The 24,751-nt window shown below is 32.6% G+C and overlaps 1 protein-coding gene across 1 annotated transcript; it reads left to right on the top strand.

Annotated features, from left to right (window-relative positions):
• Positions 1–2,237: 2,237 nt before the first annotated feature.
• LOC139900847 (uncharacterized) lies at positions 2,238–4,059 on the top strand. The gene is made up of 2 exons (XM_071883600.1): positions 2,238–2,381; positions 3,139–4,059. Exons 1-2 carry the CDS (start codon positions 2,238–2,240, stop codon positions 4,057–4,059), a joined length of 1,065 nt encoding a protein of 354 aa, XP_071739701.1.
• Positions 4,060–24,751: the final 20,692 nt, after the last annotated feature.

Here is a 24,751-nt window from a genome sequence, read left to right as displayed (position 1 = left end):
GATTGTGTAAAAAAAAAAAGAGAACAAAATTATCGATATGATATGATATGATGTAGTTAGTTTGAAGAGTTTATTATAGATGTGTGTATGTATTGAATATAGTCCGACGTACTTAGATTTTTTTTAGAAGTGTCCAATTCGCGTATAGTTTGTCCCGTTGTGTTCGTTAGTTTTTTTTTGAGTTGAACGGTGGGTTCGAAAAAATTTAACGCGAGGCGAGCAGGAAGATATGTCCCGTTGAGTATTGAATATAGTCCGAGGTATTTAGCGTTTTTTTAGAAGTGTCCGTTTCGCGTATAGTTAGTCCTGTTGTGTTCGCTAGATTTTTTTGAGTTGAACGGTTGGTTCGAAAAAATTTAACGCGAGGCGAGCGAAAAGATATGTTCCATTGAAAATATGGGTGAAGTTTAATTAAGTTTATTAATTTAAATACTAATTTTACAGTTTATACCCTTGATTTAAGGGTTGTGGTGTAAATTGGCACAATTTTTAGGGGTTGATTTGGTTTTTTTCCCCCTTTTTTTCCTCCTCTTGTCGTTTTGACCAAGAATTGGGTGGGGGGTGGGGTAAAACGACCAAAAAATTGGTGTCCATTAGTATATATGGTTAACGCGAGGCGAGCGGGAAGATATGTCCCGTTGAGTATTGAATATAGTCCGAGGTATTTAGCATTTTTTTAGAAGTGTCCGTTTCGCGTATAGTTAGTCCTGTTGTGTTCGCTAGATTTTTTTGAGTTGAACGGTGAGTTCGAAAAAATTTAACGCGAGGCGAGTGGAAAGATATGTCCCGTTGAAAATATGGGTGAAGTTTAATTAAGTTTTTTAATTTAAATACTAATTTTACACTTTATACCCTTGATTTAAGGGTTGTGGTGTAAATTGGCACATATGTTTAGGGGTTGATTTGGTTTTTTTCCCCCTTTTTTTCTCCTCTTGTCATTTTGACCAAGAATTGGGTGGGGGTGGGGTAAAACGACTAAAAAATTGGTGTCCATTAGTATATATGGATAATGTATAGCATATGTTACCGATTGTACACCATTGAATCAAAGACCTTGCAAAATTAATGTTAGATATAATATAATGGAGTTTGATCTTGAACATATGATTGAAGTTCAGTTCCGGCACCACCACCGCTACAACAAAGATTCCGGCAGCAGATCTGTAGCACATAAATCATTCGTATATAAACGATTCCATGTTTGCAACTTTTTGTTTAAAATACGTACCCGCTCTGCAACAAGAAGATCATTAGGGATTCAAATGGTGGATCGAAGTCGAGTTTTAAGAGCATTATCCAATTCCAGGTTTACAACTCTTTGTTTAAAATACGTACCACCGCCGTCGCCACTATCTTCATCCAACACCACCGCCATCGCTCAACACCGCCAGCCACCATCTTCTACACCGTTGCCGCCACCATAACAATTGGGTCTTCTGTTTAAACTTCATCCTAATCATTAATACTAACATCATAAACTCCCCAATTTAGTATATGTCGATGGACGATCAGATTAACCTCATCTTCTTCGATTAGCCAAAATATTATATCCCCAACATTTCAAATTGTGTTTAAAGGTTAAAGACAACTGTTTGGATTGAATGTAGTTTTTCAATTGAATTTGATATGGATTGGATGGTTGTGTTTGATTTTTTTATTATTTTTGGGAGGTGATATTTTCAAATGTGCTTTTGATAGATCCCAAACATTTGTTGTTACTTTCTAGTAATACCCTTTAATAATTTGAATTAAAAATTTTGTATAACACATCATTAAAGGTAATTTAGTAACTTAAATGAATCTATTAAAAACACATTTGAAAATATCAATGTCTTTTTTATTTTTGAAGGTAGGATTGTGGTTAAAGGTCAAAATTTTTATTCATGTTTAAAAATGAAAAAGGGGTTTGGATGAAAGATGTAGAAAAGGGAATCGTGTGAATTGTGATGAAGAGAAAAGAAATTGACGAAAACATCCTCACATGTCTGGCACATGCTATGAGTTAACAGATAAAATTAACGACTTACGAAAAATTGGACTATTTGTGGAATAAGTCCATATTTCTAGACTATTTATTTGAATAAATCAAGTTCTAACTATTCGTGTGTTTTTGAGCAAAATCATAAGCATTCTTAAAAAAAAAAAAAAAACATGTGAACATTTTTAAATTACTTTGGGATAAAATAAAAATTGGGGTTTTCATAACCTTGAATTGAACAGCACATCAAGCGACGAAGATGGCGGAGACGAGTGTGAGGAAGAACGCCAAGGCTACTACGACAACAACACCACCGGCAAGACGGCTTAAAGGTCATAAAGCAATCACCACCTGCTGTATCTCCTCCCGTCACCGCCCTGGCCTCATCGCCTCTTCCGACGAAGTAAACCTCCTTTCGATTCAGCCTATCATTAAACCCTAACTTCGACTTTTAATCTCGACTTAATTAACTTAAAAGGTCAAAATCAATACAATTAGTCACGTTTTATTGAAATGTTGATCAATATATTAAACTGTATACCATATGTTACCGATTGTATTGAGTGGCGGATCCAGAAAAAATTTTCAACGGGGGCGAATTTTTTTTTTTTAAACGTAGGAATTTATTTTGGCAAAATATAGAGGTTTTGGGGAAAAATATAAAGTTTTTTGAGCAAAATTTGGAGGTTTTTGGGCAAAATACGAAGGTTTTGGGGTAAAACATGGAGGTTTTGGGGCAAAATATGAAGTGTTCGGGGAAAAAAAATTTCCACAGGGGGCAAAATCGAATAACTAGAAAAAATTGCACTAAAATTTCGAAATCCACCGGGAGCGGCCGCCCCGCTCCTTTACACTTTGGATCCGCCGGTATTTGTACACCATTGGTGGTGTTACGCATGTATCAAAGACCTTGCAAATTTAATTTTGCATATAATGGAGTTTGACCTTGAATTATGCTATGGTTTGTATACAGGACGGATGTATTTGCTTGTTCGATATGCGATGTAAAGATGCATTATTTACTATGAATGATGTTTCACCTAATCCTATTTCCTATTTATGCTTCGATTCAGGTTTAATTTTACTGCAACTGTTTGTTTCATGTATGTTTCTGTCCTATCCGAATTTTAACTTGCTATTCGTGTTTTCTCGTAATGTAGGGAACGAAGATGTTATGCAATGAAATGATCCACACAATTGAAATGATCCACACAGATTATGCAATGAACGCTTCTTATCTTCATCTTCGTCTCGGGAATGGTACTAATGCTGAGTTTTGGTTCGACCCTTGGGTTAATGGTATTTCACTTGCAACACGTTTTCCTAGATTACTGGCTCTAGACTCAAGCAATTACAGCACGGTTGCTTCACGATTTGCTAACAACTCATGGTCATTCTTTTGGCGTAGAGAACCACGTTACGGAATTGAGGTGGAAAACTTGGAATCATTATATCAGATTCTTCCTTCTACCTCTATCACTTCTGACCCAGATCGTTGGATTTGGAAGGGAGACACATTCTCTGTCTCTTCTGCCCGAAAACTCATAGACGACCATGATTCAGCCCCCTACACCGTAGCTACAACGTGGTGTAAACTTGTGCCCATTAAAGTCAACATTTTCATCTGGCGTCTGAAAATCTATAGGCTGGCGACAAGGGATAACTTAGTTGCACGTGGAATAGATATTGATGATTCGGGATGTTGCTTCTGTGATGAAACTTTTGAGGATGCAGATCATCTATTTCTTCATTGTGACACAAGTAAACAGATTTGGTCTAAAATCTCCCTGTGGTCGAACCTTTCTCTTCCTTCGTGGCCCTCCATGGCTAATCTGTGGGCTTGGATTGATGGTGTCCCGATTCTTCATAATAAGCGTCTCATCACCTCCATCGTTATCTTTGCAACGCTTTGGTCCATATGGAGATTGCGAAACTGTACCATTTTCAAAGACAAGAGTTTTCGGAAATGTCATGTGATAGATAGTATAGTGGTGACAAGCTACAATTGGATTTCGGCAAGAGCTCATAAGAAAAATTGTAATTGGAATCATTGGTTGCAATCGCCTTTACTTTCATTGTAAATTCTTATTTCTTTGTTTCCCTTGTATTTTTCTTTCTAGCATCTTGCTAGTTTTAATAAAAATTTACAGCTGTTCAAAAAAAAAAAAAAAAAAAAAGGGAACGAAGATATTATGTATGTATCATCAGAAAATGAAGTAAAGGTTTTCGATTTACATATGGTAATGGTCTTTATCGCATATGTTTACAAAATCTAAAAGAAATGAATCGGTTATATTGTTGCAAAAACATGTGTATCGGCAGGGACATGTTAGCCTTGTGTTGACTTTGTCAACCCATCCAGCGGTCCCCGGTAGCCCACTGAAGCCTGGCGAAACACCATCACCAATTACCCCACAGCATGCCAGGCCCGAGATTCGAACCTGCATTGTTATTGTTGCATTCTTCGCATGCGTGGGACGAAGGGATCATTTGGGCCCGGTAAGAATGATTTTTGATCCAATTATTTGGAAAATCCTCACATAGTGAGAATCGAACCCTCATCTCCCCTAAGGGAGAGTGAGTCATTCACCAACTAGGCTATTGGCCCATTCTTATGAATCGGTTATATACTTAGATGTTTTAAAATGTTGACTTCTCTTTTACAGCTTGCTTCGTGGAAGCCGTTGAATATTTATAATTACAATAAGACAAAATTGCTCAAATCGTCCATGTGTTTATGGTTTTTTGCCCAAATCGTCCCTGTATTAACAAAACTGCATAAATTATCCTTAAATGCAAAATAATGTCTCAAATTAGTCCCTGACTTAATTTCTGTTAAATTGGCCGTTAACTTCAACAATAACATGGACTATGGATGTAACATAAAGGGAGTAAAATGAAAATATTATGTTTCTTCATCTTTGATATTCATTCATAAACTAGTAGAAACAATAAAAAATACGGCCTAATTTCTAGATTCCAATACAATGTGCTTTTGCACCTAAATTTTGTACACAATATCACTCATATGTAGCTACATTTCCGTCAGAAACCATCGGAATATCGCCGCACTTCTGGCACCTGTCTACACGACGGACATGATGAATGCGAATTGAGCCACAAATCAATACAACTGACATGAAATCCATGTCCACATTGCGGTAAAACGCGTATCTCGTCACTGTCAGCGTACTCCGATAAACTAATTGCACAGTCACCGGACGCTAATTTTAAGGCATCGTGTTTTTCCTTCTTGTAAACGAATTTCAGCAGCGCTGCAACTATTTTCTTCTTAATTCCTTTTTGTGCACAAAAGCTTCAACGACGATTTGATTTATTGGAAGAGAAGAAAATAGAGAAGTGACCGGAATGATCAACGGTGATGATTCTGATTGAAATGGGTACCGGAATTTGCTGAAATGGGTGTACAATGGATTTCTCGGTACACCAGATCTAGAAACAATTCATGACAAAATGTTGAAGGGAGTATAATTGAATTTGGGGAAATGGGTGTAAGATGGATACGTTTTTATGCTTGTGTTTTTGTCTGAAAAAATTGGATTGAGTGAAAATAATTAGTAGGTACCAACAAAATGTTGAAGGAGGGAGTTTAATTGAATTTGGGGAAGAAGGTACAGTACCACACTTATGGCTAATAGCTCCACCAATGAGTAGTAATATAAAGTTGAGCCCCTTTTCCATTATTGAATCTCTTCATTGTTCTAAATATTATGTGAAGTGACCCGTCCTAATCCATCTGGACGAAGTCTTCAACAGTTGGTCCCATTGCGAGGTTCTGACCTCTATATGCCATAAACGACTCCATGTAATATGAGCAAATGCACAGCGGAAGATTTCTTTCATACCTGAGAATAAACATGCTTTAAAGTGTCAACCAAAAGGTTGGTGAGTTCATAAGTTTATCATAAAACAATAAAATTCATCATTTTGATAGACCACAAGATTTAAATCCTGCATGGTACAAATGGGCCCGAATCCTATACCCACCTGTAATGTACATGCGATATCTTAGAAATACAGTACACCTTTCTCGTGTAAAAAACTCATTTTCATAAATCTTAGTAACCGTACACATATCTTATGCACAAAAATAACATACACATAACATGTGTATAAAATCATTCTCTCGATATATAACATTCACATCACTGGTGGCAATTATCATGTCCACATAATTCAATGGTGGCAATTATCATGTTCACATAATTCAATGGTGGCAATTATCATGTCCACATAATTCAATGGTGGCAATTATCCTGTCCACATAATTCAATAATAATCAACAGAACTTCTGTCTGCATAATAATTCATTCGAGGAATGTTTTGCTTGTGTCTATCTCGTCAAACATTTATAAAAGCATTTCATGTATTTTCAGTTCAAAATATATTTCAAAAGCATTTAATAAAGCAGTTATAAAAACAGCGTATGTATTCTCAGTCCCAAAAATGTAAAGAGTAAAAGGGAGTAAATGAAACTCACATATTGTATTTTGTAGTAAAAATACATATAACGACATTGAACAATGCAGGGTTGGCCTCGGATTCACGAACCTATATCAAGTATGTATATTAATACATATAATAATATTCAAATAAATATATATTTTGATTTTAGTAATACACTTGTGATATTAAATTTAATGTTAATAATTACATATGTGTATTTATTATATATATATATATATATTCTATTAAATTATCATAATAATCTATTATATACTTTATTAAAATCTTTTGAATTAGTACTTAGTATTAATATTTTTAAATACTCATAATTTTTTTTATATGGTAACATTTTTACTAAATTCGAGTTATATTAAAACGTAATTGAACAAAAAGTATTTTATTAGTAAAAAAAATAGTATTCTTTTTATATATACTTCCATATATCTAATGTTTGTATCTAATTTATAATATCTATCTTTTTAGTTTAAGATCATAAAAATTTAGTTAAAGTTTACATACGAAATACATTTAAAACTATAGTTATAGTTAGTAATATTAATTATAATATAAATAATGATAAAAATAATACTAACTTTAATAAAAAGATAATTTTAAAACTATTGATACTTTTAGTGATAATGATAATAATAATAATACTAATAATAATACTAATACTTATAATAATAATAATAATAATAATAATAATAATAATAATAATAATAATAATAATAATAATCATAATATTAATAATAATCATAATATTAATAATCCTAATAATAATAATCCTAATAATAATAATAATAATAATAATAATAATAATAATAATAATAATAATAATAATAATAATAATAATAAGAATAAGTTTACAACCTTTAAAGAGTGAGTTCCTAAAAAATAATGCCCTAGACCGAGCTCGAACCCAAGACCTCTCAAATACCCGTAAACACCCTCACCCATTCTTTCAAATCTAATTTTCTTATTTTATATGAAACTAATTATATTTAACCCGCTTATCAAGCCCAACAGAATGTATAGTCTTCGGCCCAAATCAACTACGGCCCAATAGAAATAGGCAGTCCAATATCAAGTTGCTATTATTTATTTAAAAATAAAATGCAGGAGACTAGGCTCGAACTCAGGACCTATCGTTCATCAACACAGCATGCTGAACCGTTCCTCTGATTCTCCATTTCTGATTTAATATCACGAAATAAATATATATAACCTATATATCTATCAGTTCCTCCTTCTTCATTCATCACCATGATTCTAATTTATGTATCATTCTAATCATCATCGAATTATCAAAAAATCACGATCAACATTTACATCATAATCACCTTCATCGTTTTATTTCATCACCATTAATCATTCTTCCTAATCAACTTTATCTATATTATTATATGTATACATGAATCCGTTTTTTTTTTTAAACAAAAAGGAACTCCACTCAACTTTATCATCCTAATATATATCTTTAATAACCCAAGTGGGGTTATGTGTTGATAATTGTCAGCCTAAAAGAAATACAAGTAATAATCATGGTTCTTACTCATCAATGTCATATGCTTTACATTTTACATACCACCTTTGTCGCTGTAAACGAAATCCAGAAGCAGGAATTCGTTTAATGGTATAGTGATGACAGTGGATTGGTATTGGTAGTGGATGGCGGTGATGGAGAGGATGATTAAAGGTGGTTGTAGGTGGTGATTGATGGTAGCGGTTAAAGGTTGTTTACAGCAGCATACTTAGGGTGGTTTGTTGGTTGAAGGTTATTTAAAAAAAGAGTGGTGGTGCTTGGGTGTTTGACCGACAGAACAACAAAAAAAATTTAGAAGTAGATGGCAGAAATAACGAAAATATGGTAGCAGTTATAGGGGTTCTCTTGGTTTGTTCCTGGACCGAAAACATGGATGTAGCAGCAGCCATGAATAAAGGTGGTGGTGGAAAGTTGTTTGTAGGGTGCTCGACTAAGGTGGTGAGGTGGTATAAGGGGATGGTGGTGACGGTTGGGTGGCCTGAGCAGCAACAAGTGTGAGGGGTTCTCGGACTAAATAGAAACCGCAACAATTCAAATGGGTCCTTGTGATGTGATTGTGTTTTTGTGATGATACTCGAAAATCATGTATGGTTGAAGGTGTTGATCGAGCATGAAGGTGGTGGCTCGTTGTTCTTGATGAGTATGGCCGATGGTGGGTTATCAATGGAAAAGAAATTAGAGAAATTGATGGTGAGTTTGATGTTGAAGAAAATGGTGTTGATGATTTCTTTACTTTACTTCTTCTATATGTAAACGTATTATATATATGTAAATATAGTTATAGATAAGAATAGATGGGAGAGACAAAAAATAGGCAGACAAGACAAGGCATAATTATTCTCAATCTTTCAATTTAACACAGTAATAATATCCGTGAATCTAGATTTTTATTCTCATCTCAATTTTAATAATAATATAATAATAGTTATAATATAATTTAAAATATAAACGTGTGAAATTATTAGCCGTCGTCTTACAGGGACTAAATTTCGTACGGCGTTGTAAATCAATGACGAATAAAAGTCTTTAGAAAAATCCTAAATTTTTAAATTAAATGTCTTTATTTATTTCAGTCATTATGTGACGACCCAGAAATTTCCAACCAAATTTAAACTTTAATCTTTATATGTTTCCGACACGATAAGCAATATTTGTTAAGTTAAATTGCAAGAATTTTAAACTATGTTCATACATTCATTCAACCTCGACCAAGTTCCAATGATTCACGAACCATTGAACGAATATGATTATATATGTATATGTGTATATATATTATAACTTGAAACGTAAACAAAATATTAGATTAAATACTTTATATGATTGTATCTGTTTCAAAATATTTATCAATGGAATTAGAAGATAAGATCAAATGATTGAATTATCAGATATATTGAATTATGATTACAAGTCTCTGTTGAAAGGCCCACGTTGATTTGAGAAATCTTTCCATTTTAACAATATTCGGAAAATGGTAAAGTGATTTATAAATAAGAACAAATTGTCAATCATTGAGAACTAGACAAAGGATAGTGGAAGAATGAATCTCATAAAGACTCGATTGATCTATTTAGTTTTAAACGTAAAAAAAAACGTTTTCAGTTTAAAAAGAACTTTATTATTAAAACGTATATAACTTTTATAAATATCTAGAACCACTTTTGACAACTCATTACTTAACTAGTATGATAAAGATAACGATATTTATATTTTATTTTATTAAATATATATAACGATTTAAATTAATATTATATATATTTATACGCGTATTATACGTACATAGTTTTTTACTTTTACTATACTTAAACTTTACATTTAATTTATTTTTACTTTACTTTAACTTTAATAATTCACTTTAATAATTCATACTTTAATAATTCACTTTAATAATTCATACTTTAATAATTCACTTTAAAAATTCATACTTTAATAATTCACTTTAATAATTCATACTTTAATAATTCACTTTAATAATTCATACTTTAATAATTCACTTTAATAATTCAAAAATCTATTATAAATAGAATTCAATAGGTTTCATTATTTCATAGAAACTTGAAAATATTTTTCTCTAAACTCTCTCAATCGATTTACATATATATATATATTTACTCAGTATTATTTCAAGATATTATTAGTATACATAAAATATTACGACGGAGTGCTGTCCGAGTGATTTCGAAATTGTTTTTCGAGTAGGATAGGATTAAGGAAATTATGGGTTATAGCTATGGAGGTGATTGAGTATGGTTCATGGGTATGCTCGTGAGGTCAATATAGTGTTTATCATTTCCGTTGCGTCTACGTACCTTTCCTATAATATTGAATCTCAATATTGATACGTGAGTACTCATAATTTAACTTTTACATACTAATAGTGTATCCTTGACTAGTGCTCGAGTATTTAGGATTATGCATGCTTGTACTTTTGATATTGCCCTTAGACAGGTTAGGTTGAATATTGAATTAGTTACACTTGTGGTTGAGATAAGGTATAAGATATGCATGTCCTTGGAAAGCTAGCGAAAAATGATTATTATTATCGTCGTTTTTATCGTCATTCTAGTTTTATCTTATTATTATCATTATTATTATATTTATCAATAAAAGGGATTTATCATTAAAAATTGTTATTTTTTTATTATTACTATCGTTATTATCGTTAAAGTTATAATTAGTATTATTATTATTATTATCCAATTATTATTATTATTATTATTATTATTATTATTATTATTATTATTATTATTATTATTATTATTATTATTAGTATTATTATTATTATCATTATCATTATTAATATATATATATATATATATATATATATATATATATATATATATATATATATATATATATATATATATATATATATATATATATATATATATCATTATTTAAAAATGGTTATTGTTATTGTTATTGTTATTATTATTATTACTATATTATCATTAATATAATTATTAGTATTATCATTAATAATGTTATAGTAACTATCATTATTAATATTGGTGTAATTAAAACAAATATTTGTAACACCTAATTATTTTGATTACTATTATTATCATTATTATGAACACGATATAAAAGACAATTAAAAGCTATTAAACGAAATGATTAGAAAATAATGAGTAAGAGTATCATGATGAAATTAAAATATTATAAGATATTGATTTAGATAAAATTATCGTTCTTATTATTTTTATCATTACTATTATTATTAAAAGTATCGTTAGTATTAAAACTATCATTTTACCAAAAATTATCATTTTAATAGAAATGTCATTGTTACTATAAAATATTGATGTCGTGCGAGGTGTATAGAAAATATCTATTAATTTTTACAGGAAAATACTATTAAATACGATACAATTTTACACAAGATATTTATTTATTTATAGAATGGATATACTTAAACCTTGCTACAACACTTATAGGCAGTGTACCTAATCGTACAGTAGTGTAGTTTTCAGTAAGTCCGGTTCGTTCCACAGGGAATCTTTTTTAAACAAAGCTTAACGCTATATTAGTTTACTTTTATAAAAATACAAATATATATATATAAGTAATATTATTATTATAAAGGGGGTTTTTTACCGTTTAATGACCGGTTTGTCGATTTTAAAACTTTAGTCACAGTTAAAACCAAATGTAAAATATTAAAAATAAATACAAGACTTAAAGTAAATAATGATAATGAAATTGCGAATAATAAAAGTGCGATAAAATAAACTTGCGATAATTAAAAAGTACGATAATTAAAAGCGCAATTAAATACAATAACAATAAATAAAAATGCGATAATTAGAAGTGCAATTAAATATAAAATAAAGGAAATTAAATATGAAATAAAAGAATTATGCTTATTTAAACTTCCGTAATCATGATGTTTGACGTGTTGATTTTAGTTTTATGCCCATGGATTAATTGTCCTTTGTCCTGGATTATTTAATATGTCCATCTGGTTTTTGTCCATAACAGTCCATCAGTCATAAATATAAAGTGCGAGTGTCCTCGTCAAATTATCCTTATACCCGAAGTTAAATATTCCAACTAATTGGGGACTTAAACTGTAACAAGATTTTAATACTTTGTTTAATAATTACACCAGGATGTCGACTGAGTGTAACCCAAGGTTTTAATATTTTGTTATCAATTATACCAAGTGTCCTTGTACATAATTTCACCCCTGTTTTAATTATTCTAGTGGCTATTAATCCATTCTCGTGTCCGGTTAAATGAACGATTATTCGTACATATAAATACCCTGCCCATCGTGTCCGATCGAGTGTATATGGTAACTTATAGGGACGCCCAATTGTAAATCTTTATATTAACATTAACAAACTATCATTTAGTTAAACAAATATAAAGCCCATTAATAGCCCATAGTCTAATTTCCACAAGTGTCGTTCTTTTGTCCAAACTCCAATTATGATACAAAGCCCAATTACCCAATTTTAGTAATTAGCCCAATATCATGATTACTTCGGATTAAATAAGCATAATAATAACTTAGCTACGAGACATTAAATTAAAAAGGTTGAACATAACTTACAATGATTAAAAATAGCGTAGCGTTACACGGACAGAATTTCAACTTACACCCTTACAACATCGCTAACATACCCTTATTATTAAGATTAAAATTAAAATTAAAATTAAAATTAAATTATATATATATATATATATATATTACGTCTATATTGAGAGAAGAAGGAAAAAAAGATGATTAAAAATGCTCAGAATTCGGTTGCTTTTATAGGGATTTTCAAAACTTGGGGCTCCGCGACTCGCGGCATTTTTGGCCTTCAAACTCCGCGAGTCGCGGAGTTTGAAATTACAGCTCACCCATTTTGGAGTCTCTCTTGCCGACGGTTTTATTTATTTATATAATATATAAATAATTATAAGAATTATTTAAATATTATATTATATTTATGTGCATAGTTGACTTATAATTTTTAGTCCGTTGCGTCGACCGTTGAGAGTTGACTCTGGTCCCGGTTCCGGATTTTCGAACGTCTTTGCGTACAATTTTATATTTTGTACTTTGCGTTTTGAATCTTGTACTCTTGTAATTTCGAGACGTTTCTTATCAATAATTGGAACCTCTTTGATTGTCTTTTTTACTTTTGAGCTTTTTGGTCGTTTGCGTCTTCAATTTGTCGAATCTGTCTTTTGTCTTCACCTTTTATTATTTAAACGAATATCACTTGTAAATAGAATAATTGCAACTAAAAGCTTGTCTTTCTTGAGGAATAATGCTATGAAATATATGTTCGTTTTTAGCATTATCAAATATTACCACACTTGAGCGTTGCTTGTCCTCAAGCAATATCGTCTTGAAATACTTGAATCACTTCTTTATTCTTCACACTTTGTACATCAGTGATTTCTATACGGCGGTATAATCAATGGTAGTAACGATATGGTTTACAGTCCCACATGACTATAAAAATTTAGATCCATTAAGAAAATTGGATCTTTATGAAAACATTTGATCTTTTGAAAATTAAATCTAGTTTTTACCCTAGATAAGTTTTCCGGAATAACCCTTTACCGGTGTTTGCAAAATATTTTTGTGGGTTTGGTGGGTTTCAGATTTGAAAATTTTAGCTCAAAACTTGCGGTTTTGTGTCACCCACTTGCTAACCTTGTATTTGGAAAGCAACACGTCCAGTTTACTTGTCCCGTATATTACCTTTCGGTAAACTACCGTCCGGTTGTAAAGGAAAGCGTTGAACAAGCAACTGTTAAGGCAATGTCCCCTGACATGCTTTTAATTATGGTCTATAACGTGTCGGACGCAATTACTATCCTTGGTAGGAGCAATATTAAAGCTCACCCTTATAATTTTTCAGTTTGGCACAAGGTCCTATCTTTGACCATGCTATGCAACCACCGTTCTTACGGTTGACACCCGATTTGGTTCAGGTGACCTAATGAATTCCAGGTGAATTCCTAGGATTTTACGTTCAATGGTAATGAACGCATTGAAAATAGGGTTTTCAGAAAACAAATCGGTTTGTAATTTTGATCAAAATATTTTCTCGTTCAAGCTCGAGTTTAGATATCATTGAATTCCATGAGTTTGAATTCTCAATCTTTAAGGTCAATCTCTAGGATTGAGTAATATCAGGCTTAAAAGCTGATTTTTAATCTTTAAGGAGATTATCCTTTCTGGGGATCTGATTCATTAGTCTTATCCAGCTAATTTGCATGGTGCCCCCCCATTTTACGAGATAAATCCTTCTCATGGTTAGGATAAATCTGACCACTTGGCGACCCTGTTTAATGCTGAGGTCCGTGGATTTCCTGCTGATTTTAGTGATGACTTTTCTAGATTTTTCGTCAACCTACAGCTGGTCTGGACGACAACTTCCTGACCTAAATCAAGAAGCGCGTGTCTTTTTCGGAAGACTTTACTTCCTTTTAAGGATGGAATTGATTCATCTTGTAGATCCATCTTTCTTACAGTAAATCAGGTAAAACCTTTTAGTTTAGTCCAAAGCAAAAGTATTTTCAGTTATTTGTACAAAAATATGTGGCACATGTTTAAGATAACTTGGTAATTTTTCCCACACTTGGCTTTTATTTTCCCTTTTTTTTCGTCCTCTATTCCATTTTAAATGAATTTTAACATTTTGGTTTGTTTCTCAATTTCTGTCCTTTTCGAGGTAACAATAATTTCGGTGTTATAACCTAGTTTTATCGTTCATAAATATGTATAAACATGATTTTGTGTTCATTTAATTGAAAATTTTGTAAAATTTTACTAGAACTGGGTAGTCAGTATATAAGACTAGGGCTGTTCTTTATTATCAGAGAGCACTAGATTCTAATACAACTACTGCTTTACTAGTATTTTTAATGGTAACCCAGTGTTTAAAGTAAAAATTTTAAAATTCGAAAGAATTTAACCCCTTCCCACACTTAAGATCTTGCAATGCCCTCATTTGCAAGAAATCAGTAACAATTTAAATTATTGAGGGTGATTTGTGTGAAAATGATTAAATTTTTACCAAAGTTTCCAAATATATTGGCGTTTGTTTGCTGAATGATAAATGGTGCACATCATTTGTTCATTCCGTCTTGTTGTTATTTCACATGTATTTTGCATCTTGTCGTCAAAATTAGTTGCTTTTGCTGAACTTAATGCCAGTGTTTGAAAATGCGTTGTTTTATCCTGTTGTGTACATAAGATAAACTGCAAACATATATACATATTTTTGAAGTTTGGTATATTACCCCACATTCAAAAATTATTAAAATCTAGGAATAAAAGTTAGAAAATTATAAAAACTATTACAATATTAACATAAGTATTAAATGTATCAATATTACAAATTACAAAATAAATAAAACTAAGTAGACTAGGGATGATACTGGTACCAATAGGGGTTCCAGGCATAACCATAGGTGTATAGAATGCTTCGGCAGGGTTATACGTAGGATACGGTGGTTGCATCTCTATAGACCAGGGAGGGAAGATGGGTTTTGGTGTAGGAATATAGTTTCTACCTATATGTTGGCAATGAGCTATGATTTGGTTCTGATGAACTTGCCAATCTTCAAATGCTCTCTGTCTAGCATTTTCGTACTCCTGTGAAGCTATAAACCGTTGCATTTCTTGCATTTCATTTCCCCCTCCTACATTACCTTGCTATTGGTTTCTCTCAACCTGTGGATGTCTACCATGGTATTGTACTGCGGCGTTATTTCGCCTCTTCAAAACTTTAGCACCATGGTATACATTTAAACCTATAGTATCGCGGGGTTCTGGTTCTTCTACTAATAATCCCCCCCGACTTATATCCACACCGAGATATTCACCAATCAAAGTAATAAAAATACCACCTCCTATTATGCTATGCGGTCGCATCCCCCTAACCATAGCTGATAAATAATAACCCACACAATAAGGTATACTTACAGCGCTTTGTGGGTCTCGAATACATATATGGTAAAACAAATCCTGTTCATTTACCTTTTCCTTGTTCTTACCTCTTTGTGTAATCGAATTAGCTAAAAACCTATGAATCACTCTTAATTCGGCTCTATCTATATCCAAATAAGAGTAATTTCCCCCTTTGAAACGGTTATGGCTTGTCATTTGACTCCACACACCGTGTGTATCAAAATTTTCTTCTATCTTTCTACCGTTTAGTATCAACCCTCTACAATCGGCAGATGCTAACTCCTCAGGCGTATATATACATAAAGCCTGAGCCATGTCTAGTAAAGACATGTGGCGCATCGAACCTCCTAACAAAAATCTAATAAATGATCGGTCGGTTAAACTAGCTACCCAATCATTTAATTCTATACTACATAACAAATCTTCACACCATACTTTATATACAGGTCTACGCATGGTGAATAAACGTACCCAGTCATTAAAAGTAGAATTACCATACCTCTGTACAAGTAATTCCCTAATTAGCCCGGCCAATTCTACAGCTTCTAAGGGTCCCCATTCTATGACCCTCGGTACCTCAACAACCTTAGAATGAAGAGTATGCAAACCCCTTTGGTATTTTGGATAATCTATCCAAAGTCTGTCAAATCTCAGGTTCGGGTGCAACTCTTCCAAGTGCATATCAGAAAAGGTCATGACTGGATGAGGTATATCCTGCTTGTAGTAGTTATCCACCTCCTGTTGTTCCGCATTCTCAGCAGGAGCATTGCGAGCTTGGGATGAAGATTCACCCCTTTCAGTCTGCAAAACACATCAAACACAATTTTTGTGCATCCAAATATGCATTAGTGTCAGCAAAATCATCAATCAAAATAATTACAATGACATGATCAATTTATATCAAACTTAAGTTTATTTTCACATTTTTATCAAATCTACACTTTTTCAAATAAGCATATACGAAAATGTTCGCCAAGTTCATAAGCATTTAACTCAAATAACATGTCAAAATAATCATTACTAGCAATTAAACAAGTCTCAAATGGCATTATCTCTCAAAAATCAAGTTCATGAATTTTAGACTTTGAAAAAGTCCACTTTAATTCTCAAAATCATGTTTAGGCTCAAAGTTTGGATCATTTAACTACCTAAACATGTTACACTACTTAATTTAGCAACAATTCATGACAAAAATCGGCCATAACCTGTTTATATCAAAAAGCCCCAAATTTGCTCAAGAACACAAACCCTAGATTACTCAAAATTTGAAGTTTAAGGCTTCTAATCATGTTAAACAGCATCAATCTAGGTTATACAAGCATAATACATAAACAATTTAAGCCTAATTACACTAAAAAGCATCAAAATCAAATTGGGAAAAAAATTGCTCAAGAACACTAATTTCGGATTAAATGGTGTTTAGGTGTAGAAATTTACCCTTTTTCTTGAGTAATTCCTAGATAGCATCCTTCTCAACATGATTTTAGCAAAAGATTTGATGATTAACGGTTAAAAATTGTGATTTTGGGTTGTATTTTTCGAGTTTTTTTGAGCAGTTTTCGCAGTGTTTTTTTTTTCTTTGTTGGGACTGATCAGTTCGGGTGTTTATATTTTTTTTCTGATTTTTGGTCCTCCCGCGACTCGCGGTGTTTGGACCCTTCAAACTCCGCGAGTCGCGGAGTTTGCTTTTTTTTTTTTTTTTTTATCATTAACTTATAAAACAATTAAGTAAATAATTTTTAAAATTTTTGTTTCCCTTGTTATTTAGGACGAGGTCGTTTCGGATCGATGTCCTAGTCCGTCCTTCGACAAAAAATTTAAAATTTGTCTTTTTGTAGCGATTGTTTTAAAAGCTAAGATTTTTGAGTTTTTTTTAATGTTTTTGGCATACTTTAATTCAATAAGATTAAAAATAATGATAATAAAAGTTCTCGTCCCTCCCTAGGGTAAAGCAATTTCGGTTCAACGACCTAGTCTTCAACTTACGACGAATTTTAAAAATCATATTTTTAACTTAATGAGATAAAGTAAATTTTTGTTTTTAAATTCACACAATTTAAATATAAAATTCAAAATTAATATTAAAAATTTCTCACCAAACTTAAAAGTTGAAATGCATAAAATTAAAAATTCATATTTAAAAAAAAAAATTTAAAAATTCACATCAAACTTAAAATTTGAAATGCATAAAATTAAAATTCATATTTTAAAAATTAAAAATTCACATCAAACTTAAAATTTGAAATGCATAAAATTAAAATTCATATTTTAAAAATTAAAAATTCACACCAAACTTAATTTAAAAATTCATATTAGAAATTCACACTAAACTTATATTAATTTTTCAAATATTTACAATTTTAAAAATATTGTTTTTACAAAGTTTACAATATTAATTTAAGATTTAAATATTAATTTTAAAAACATGGTAAAAATAAAATTAAAAATCTTTTTGGCTTTTTATCCCACTTTAATCAATCAAATATTATCAAAAATATGCGCCCCTCTTTTCGGTAAAGTAATTTCGGTTCCAAGACCTAATTTAACTCATGACGAATTTTTGAAATATTTTGGGTTGATTGTTTAAAGATATTTATACCTTAAGAATAAACGTTAAATTTCGCAGTGATGTAATAAATTTTTGAATGATATCAATAATTTCGATCGCCAAACCTAATTTTATTCAATACCAATTTAATACTTTTTAGCGAATAAATTAGCGTTTATTATCAAAAGGTTAAAAATAAAAAAAAAATAAAATAAAAACTGTACAGACTTACCTGTGAAATAGATTTCTTAGTTATATGATCTATCCCATTCATAAGATAGTCGGTTTAATTGGTTTTCCATGGCTACATAGGCGTAACCTCGAGCATTCAGTGTCTTTTCTTCTAAACATATGAACGGTCCGTCTCTGCATAAAGTAACAAATTCGGTGTTTGAATAGGTTTGATTATTTGAACATTTACCTCCATGTGACCATTTTCCGCATTTGTGACATCTTTCTAGGTGTCGTGCTCTTCTTTTCGCTGCGGATTTTGATTTTCCTTTACCAAATTGTAACTTATTATCTTCGCATCTGGATTCTTTTCTAACTCCGTCCATTCTTTCTCTGATTACTGATACTAGTTCACTCGGTAGTATGTCATTATTACGTTTAGTGATCAAATCGTGTAGCATTAGACCATGGTTTAGTTCACAGGCAGTTTTCATTTCGTAAAAACCTAAAAAAAAATAAAAATTCAGAATGGGGGGAGAAGACTAGTTCTTTAGGGTCTGCTAGGGAAAGACCATTCAGGTTCCATTTTCGAGAACTACACGAAAACAGACAATCTAACTCTAACAGAAATACATATTATCTTTTAAAGACTTGATTCTCCCCACACTTAGTTAGCTGTGGTGTCGAAATTGTGATTAACTTCGTTGTCGACTTCCATCGGACTATCTATATAATGTTTAACTCTGTGACCATTAACTTTAAATTCAATCCCATTTGAATTTATTAATTCTATCGTTCCGTATGGGAAAATTCTTTTGACTATGAATGGTCCAGACCATCTTGATTTCAATTTTCCAGGAAATAGCTTGAATCGCGAATTGAAAAGAAGAACTCTGTCTCCTTCTTTAAATTCTTTTGAACTTCTGATTCTTTTATCATGCCATTTCTTCGTTCTTTCTTTATAGATTAACGAATTTTCATATGCTTCATGCCTGAATTCTTCTAATTCATTTAGTTGACTTAATCGTAGACGTCCGGCTTCATGTAAATCAAGATTACATGTCTTCAAAGCCCAAAATGCTTTGTGTTCAATTTCTACTGGAAGATGACATGCTTTTCCATAAACAAGTCTAAAAGGTGTGGTTCCAATTGGAGTTTTGTAGGCTGTTCTAAAAGCCCAGAGTGCATCCTCCAATTTAATGGACCATTCCTTCGGATTTGATCCTACGGTTTTCTCTAGAATACGTTTTAAAGCTCGGTTGGTATTTTCAACTTGTCCACTTGTTTGTGGATGATATGCGGTGGAGATTTTATGAGTTACTCCATATCTTTTAAGAACTTTCTCAAGTTGATTATTACAGAAATGAGTACCCCGGTCACTTATTAAAGCTTTCGGTGTTCCAAACCTTGCAAAAAGACGTTTTAAAAAGTTGACTACAACTCGTGCATCGTTAGTTGGGAGAGCTTGTGCTTCCGCCCATTTAGATACATAATCAATGGCTACGAGTATATATAGATTATTATGAGATTTTGGAAATGGACCCATAAAGTCAATACCCCAAATGTCAAATACTTCACATACTTGGATGACATTTTGTGGCATTTCATCACGTTGACTTATTTTTCCGGCCCTTTGACAAGCATCACAGGATTTGCAAAGAAGGTGTGCGTCTTTGTAAATTGTAGGCCAATAGAATCCAGCATCATAAACTTTTCTTGCTGTTAGTTGAGGCCCATAATGTCCTCCTGTTGGTCCTGTGTGACAATGGTTTAATATTTTACTAGCTTCATCTCCAAATACACATCGGCGTATTATTCCATCTGGACAACTTTTAAACAAATGTGGATCTTCCCAGAAATAGTGTTTTATATCACTGAAGAATTTCTTTCGTTTTTGGTACGATAATCCTTTTTCAAGGAATCCACAAACTAAGTAGTTTGCATAGTCTGCAAACCATGGAATTTATTTATAATCTATCTTCAATAGATATTCATCAGGAAAGTTGTCTTGTATGGCCGATTCATTCAGAACTTCTAATTCGGGATTTTCAAGACGAGAAAGATGATCAGCGGCGAGATTTTCTGCTCCTCTTTTATCTCGGATTTCAATATCAAACTCTTGTAAGAGTAAGATCCATCGGATTAATCTTGGTTTAGCATCTTGTTTTGAAAATAGGTATCTAAGAGCAGAATGGTCGGTATAGACCACCGTTTTTGCTAGAACGAGATATGATCGAAATTTGTCAAAAGCAAAGACAATAGCAAGGAGTTATTTCTCAGTAGTTGTATAGTTCGTTTGTGCTCCTTGTAACGTCTTACTAGCATAATATATAAGTTGAAATCGTTTTTCAATCCTTTGTCCGAAAACGGCTCCCATTGCAAAATCACTTGCATCGCACATTAGTTCAAATGGTAGATTCCAATTTGGTGTTATCATGATCGGCGCATTAGTTAGTTTTTCTTTAAGAATATTAAAAGATTTGATACACTCATCTGAAAAGATGAATGGAGCATCCTTTTCTAGGAGTTTATTCATAGGAGTGGCAATTTTAGAAACATCTTTTATGAAACGTCGGTAAAAACCGGCATGCCCTAGAAAACTCCTAACTCCTCTAACATTGGTGGGATGTGGAAGTTTAGCAATTACATCTACTTTAGCTCTATCCACTTCAATTCCTTCTTTTGAAATTTTATGACCAAGAACGATGCCTTCTTTAACCATGAAATGGCATTTCTCCCAATTAAGTACTAGATTTGATTGTTCGCATCTAATAAGCATTCGTTCCAGATTAACTAGACATGATTCAAATGTATCACCGAAGACTGAAAAGTCATCCATGAATACTTCCATGCATTCTTCTATCATGTCATGAAAAATCGCCATCATACACCTTTGAAAGGTTGCAGGGGCGTTACAAAGTCCAAATGGCATGCGTTTGTAAGCAAAAGTACCATAAGGGTACGTGAATGTGGTTTTCTCTTGGTCTTCGGGTGCTATTGGAATTTGAAAATATCCGGAAAATCCATCTAGAAAACAATAGTAACTATTTCCGGCTAATCTTTCCAACATTTGATCTATAAAAGGTAAGGGAAAGTGATCTTTTCTGGTGGCGTCATTTAATTTTCTATAATCAATACACACACGCCATCCTGTTGCAGTCCTAGTAGGAATAAGCTCATTTTTCTCATTTGTAATGACAGTCATGCCACCCTTCTTAGGCACGCATTGAACTGGGCTTACCCATGGACTATCAGAGATTGGATAAATTAGACCTGCGTCTAGCAGTTTAATAATCTCTTTCTTAACTACATCTTGCATATTAGGATTTAGTCTTCGTTGGCGTTGCACGTACGTTTTATGACCTTCTTCCATAAGGATTTTATGTGTGCAATACGAAGGACTTATTCCTTTAATATCATGAATCTTCCATGAAATGGCTGGTTTATGAGCTTTCAACACAGAAATGAGTTGTGATTTCTCATTTTCAGTATGAGAAGACGATATTATTACAGGTAATTCAGATTCACCATGTAAATAAGCGTATTCCAAATGGTTTGGAAGTGGCTTTAACTCTAATTTCGGAGGTTCTTCTATCGATGATTTATATCGATATCTGTCTTCTTCTTTTAGCATTTGAATTTCTTCTGTTGTTGGTTCATATCCATTAGCTATAAGTGTAGCTAACATTTCAGCTTCATCAATTGGTTCATTACCGTCTCCTAAAGAACATTCTCCTGTTCCTTGTAATTCTGGAAATTCTTCTAATAATTCTGCATGTGCATCTATAGTTTGAATATAATAACATGTATCATCTGCAGATTGCAGTTGTTGCATTGCTCTATCAACTGAAAAGGTAACACTCTCATCCTCTATACTTAGGGTCAGTTTCTTACCGAACACGTCTATCATTGCTTTAGCCGTGTTTAAGAATGGTCTTCCTAATATGAGAGGAACTTGAGAATCTTCTTCCATGTCCAGAACAACAAAATCTACTGGAAATACTAAAGTACCAACTTTAACTAGCATGTTCTCCATTATCCCTCTAGGATATTTTATTGATCTATCGGCTAGTTGTATGCTTATTCTAGTTGGTTTCAATTCTCCAAGGTCTAGTTTAGCGTATAGTGAATACGGCATTAAATTTATACTAGCACCTAAGTCTGCCAATGCTTCTATTGAACTAAGACTTCCCAGAAAACATGGAATTGTGAAACTTCCTGGATCGGATAGTTTATCTGGTATCTTATTCAACAGCACTGCTGAACAATTAGCATTCATAGTAACAGCCGAGAGTTCTTCCATTTTCTTTCTATTTGAGATTAGATCTTTCAAGAATTTAGCATATCTAGGCATTCCTGAAATCACATCAATGAAAGGAAGATTTACATTTATCTGTTTAAAAATATCCAAGAATTTGGATTGCTCGGCTTCAAGTTTCTCTTTCTTCATTTTACTCGGGTAAGGAAGTGGTGGTTGGTATGGTTTAACATAAGGTTTAGCCTTAACTGTGTTATCTTCATTAACCTTTTCAACTACTGGTTCTTTTTCCTTATCTTGATCAGGTTGTGGTTCTTGTGGAGTAGGAATAGCTTCATCAGAAGTTACAGGTATTTCAGGTGGTTTAAGTGTTGTACCACTTCTTGTGGTAATGGCTTTAGCTGTTTCATTCCGGGGGTTAGCATTTGTATCACTAGGTAGACTTCCCGGTTTTCTTTCACCTATTAACCTTGCTAGGTTACTTACTTCTTGTTCCAGATTTTGAATAGAAGCTTGTTGATTTCTAAATGCTTGAGCATTTTGTTCATTAGTTTGTTTCTGAGATGTGAAAAACTGCGTTTGAGTTTCAACTAGCTTCATCATCATATCTTCTAAATTCGGCTTTTTATCATCGGTTTGTTGTGGTGGTTTGTTTTGAAAATTAGGTCTTTGCTGATTATAAGTATTATTGGATACTTGTTGATTGCTAGGACCTTGTTGGTTGTTGTATGGAATATTTCGGTTATAATTTTGGTTTTGATTGTAAATCGGTCTTGGCAGTTGATAATTATTCTGATAATTATTTCCAGGCCTTTGGTTTATGTATGAAATATTCTCTCTTTGTTCCATTGTTAATTCAATACTGAGACAATCTTTTGTCAAATGTGGTCCTCCACACTGCTCACAACTAATTCGTATTGAGTGAATATCCTTAGTCATCTTTTCCATTCGTCTCTCCACAGCATCTATCTTTGCGGAAATGGAATCTAAGTCATGGCTAGAATCGGCTCTAGCTGCTTTAGATGATCTAATGATATCTTTTTCTTGGTGCCACTCATGTGAGTGGGAAGCAGTGTTATCAATAATTTTGTAAGCATCAGTTTCGGTTTTTTTCATAATAGAACCACCAGCTGCTATATCTATGTCTTTCCTTGTAGTGATGTCGCATCCTTGGTAGAATATTTGTACTATTTGACAGGTGTCTAAACCATGTTGCGGACATCCTCTTAACAACTTTCCATATCTAGTCCACGCCTCATATAGAGTTTCATTCGGCTTTTGTGTGAACGTAACAATTTCTGCTTGAAGTCTTACGGCTTTAGATGCCGGAAAGAATTGTTTAAGAATTTTTTCAACTAAAACGTCCCATGTATCAATCGCCCCTTCAGGTAATGATTCCAACCAATCTTTGGCTTCTCCCTTTAAAGTCCAGGGAAATACCATGAGATATATCTGTTCATCCTCTACTTCTCGGATTTTAAATAGTGTGCAGATCCTATTAAAGGTACGTAGATGTTCATTTGGATCTTCCTTCGGCGCACCACTAAATTGGCATTGATTAGTCACCATGTGTAGAATTTGTCCTTTGATTTCATAATCTGGTGCATTAATGTCTGGATGAGTTATTGCGTGACCTTGGCCAGTGCGTTTAGCTCTCATTCGGTCTTCCATACTTAAAGGTTCCAGATTCTCCATAATTGAATTTGTTGAATAGGAATCACTAGAGGATTCTGATTTAATGGTTCGTTCCTCAACAATCTCTGTTTGAATGATTGGTGGTTCCGGAGGAAAGTTTAGTGGTTCAGGATCTACGAATCGTTCCTGAATATTCTCCGGATTCTCAATTGTGAGGTCAGGTTCAAAAAATG

This window comes from Rutidosis leptorrhynchoides, chromosome 1 (assembly GCF_046630445.1).
Source record: "Rutidosis leptorrhynchoides isolate AG116_Rl617_1_P2 chromosome 1, CSIRO_AGI_Rlap_v1, whole genome shotgun sequence".
NCBI classification, from domain to species: Eukaryota; Viridiplantae; Streptophyta; class Magnoliopsida; order Asterales; family Asteraceae; genus Rutidosis; species Rutidosis leptorrhynchoides.
The sequence above is the reverse complement of the archived record's forward strand: the minus strand, read 5'-3'. Positions and strand labels throughout refer to the sequence as shown.

Coding starts and splice junctions, on each gene's coding strand:
- LOC139900847 (XM_071883600.1), top strand. CDS start 2,238: ATGGCGGAGACGAGTGTGAGGAAGAACGCCAAGGCTACTACGACAACA. Junction 2,382..3,138: donor TCATCGCCTCTTCCGACGAA/GTAAACCTCCTT, acceptor CTCGTAATGTAG/GGAACGAAGATGTTATGCAA.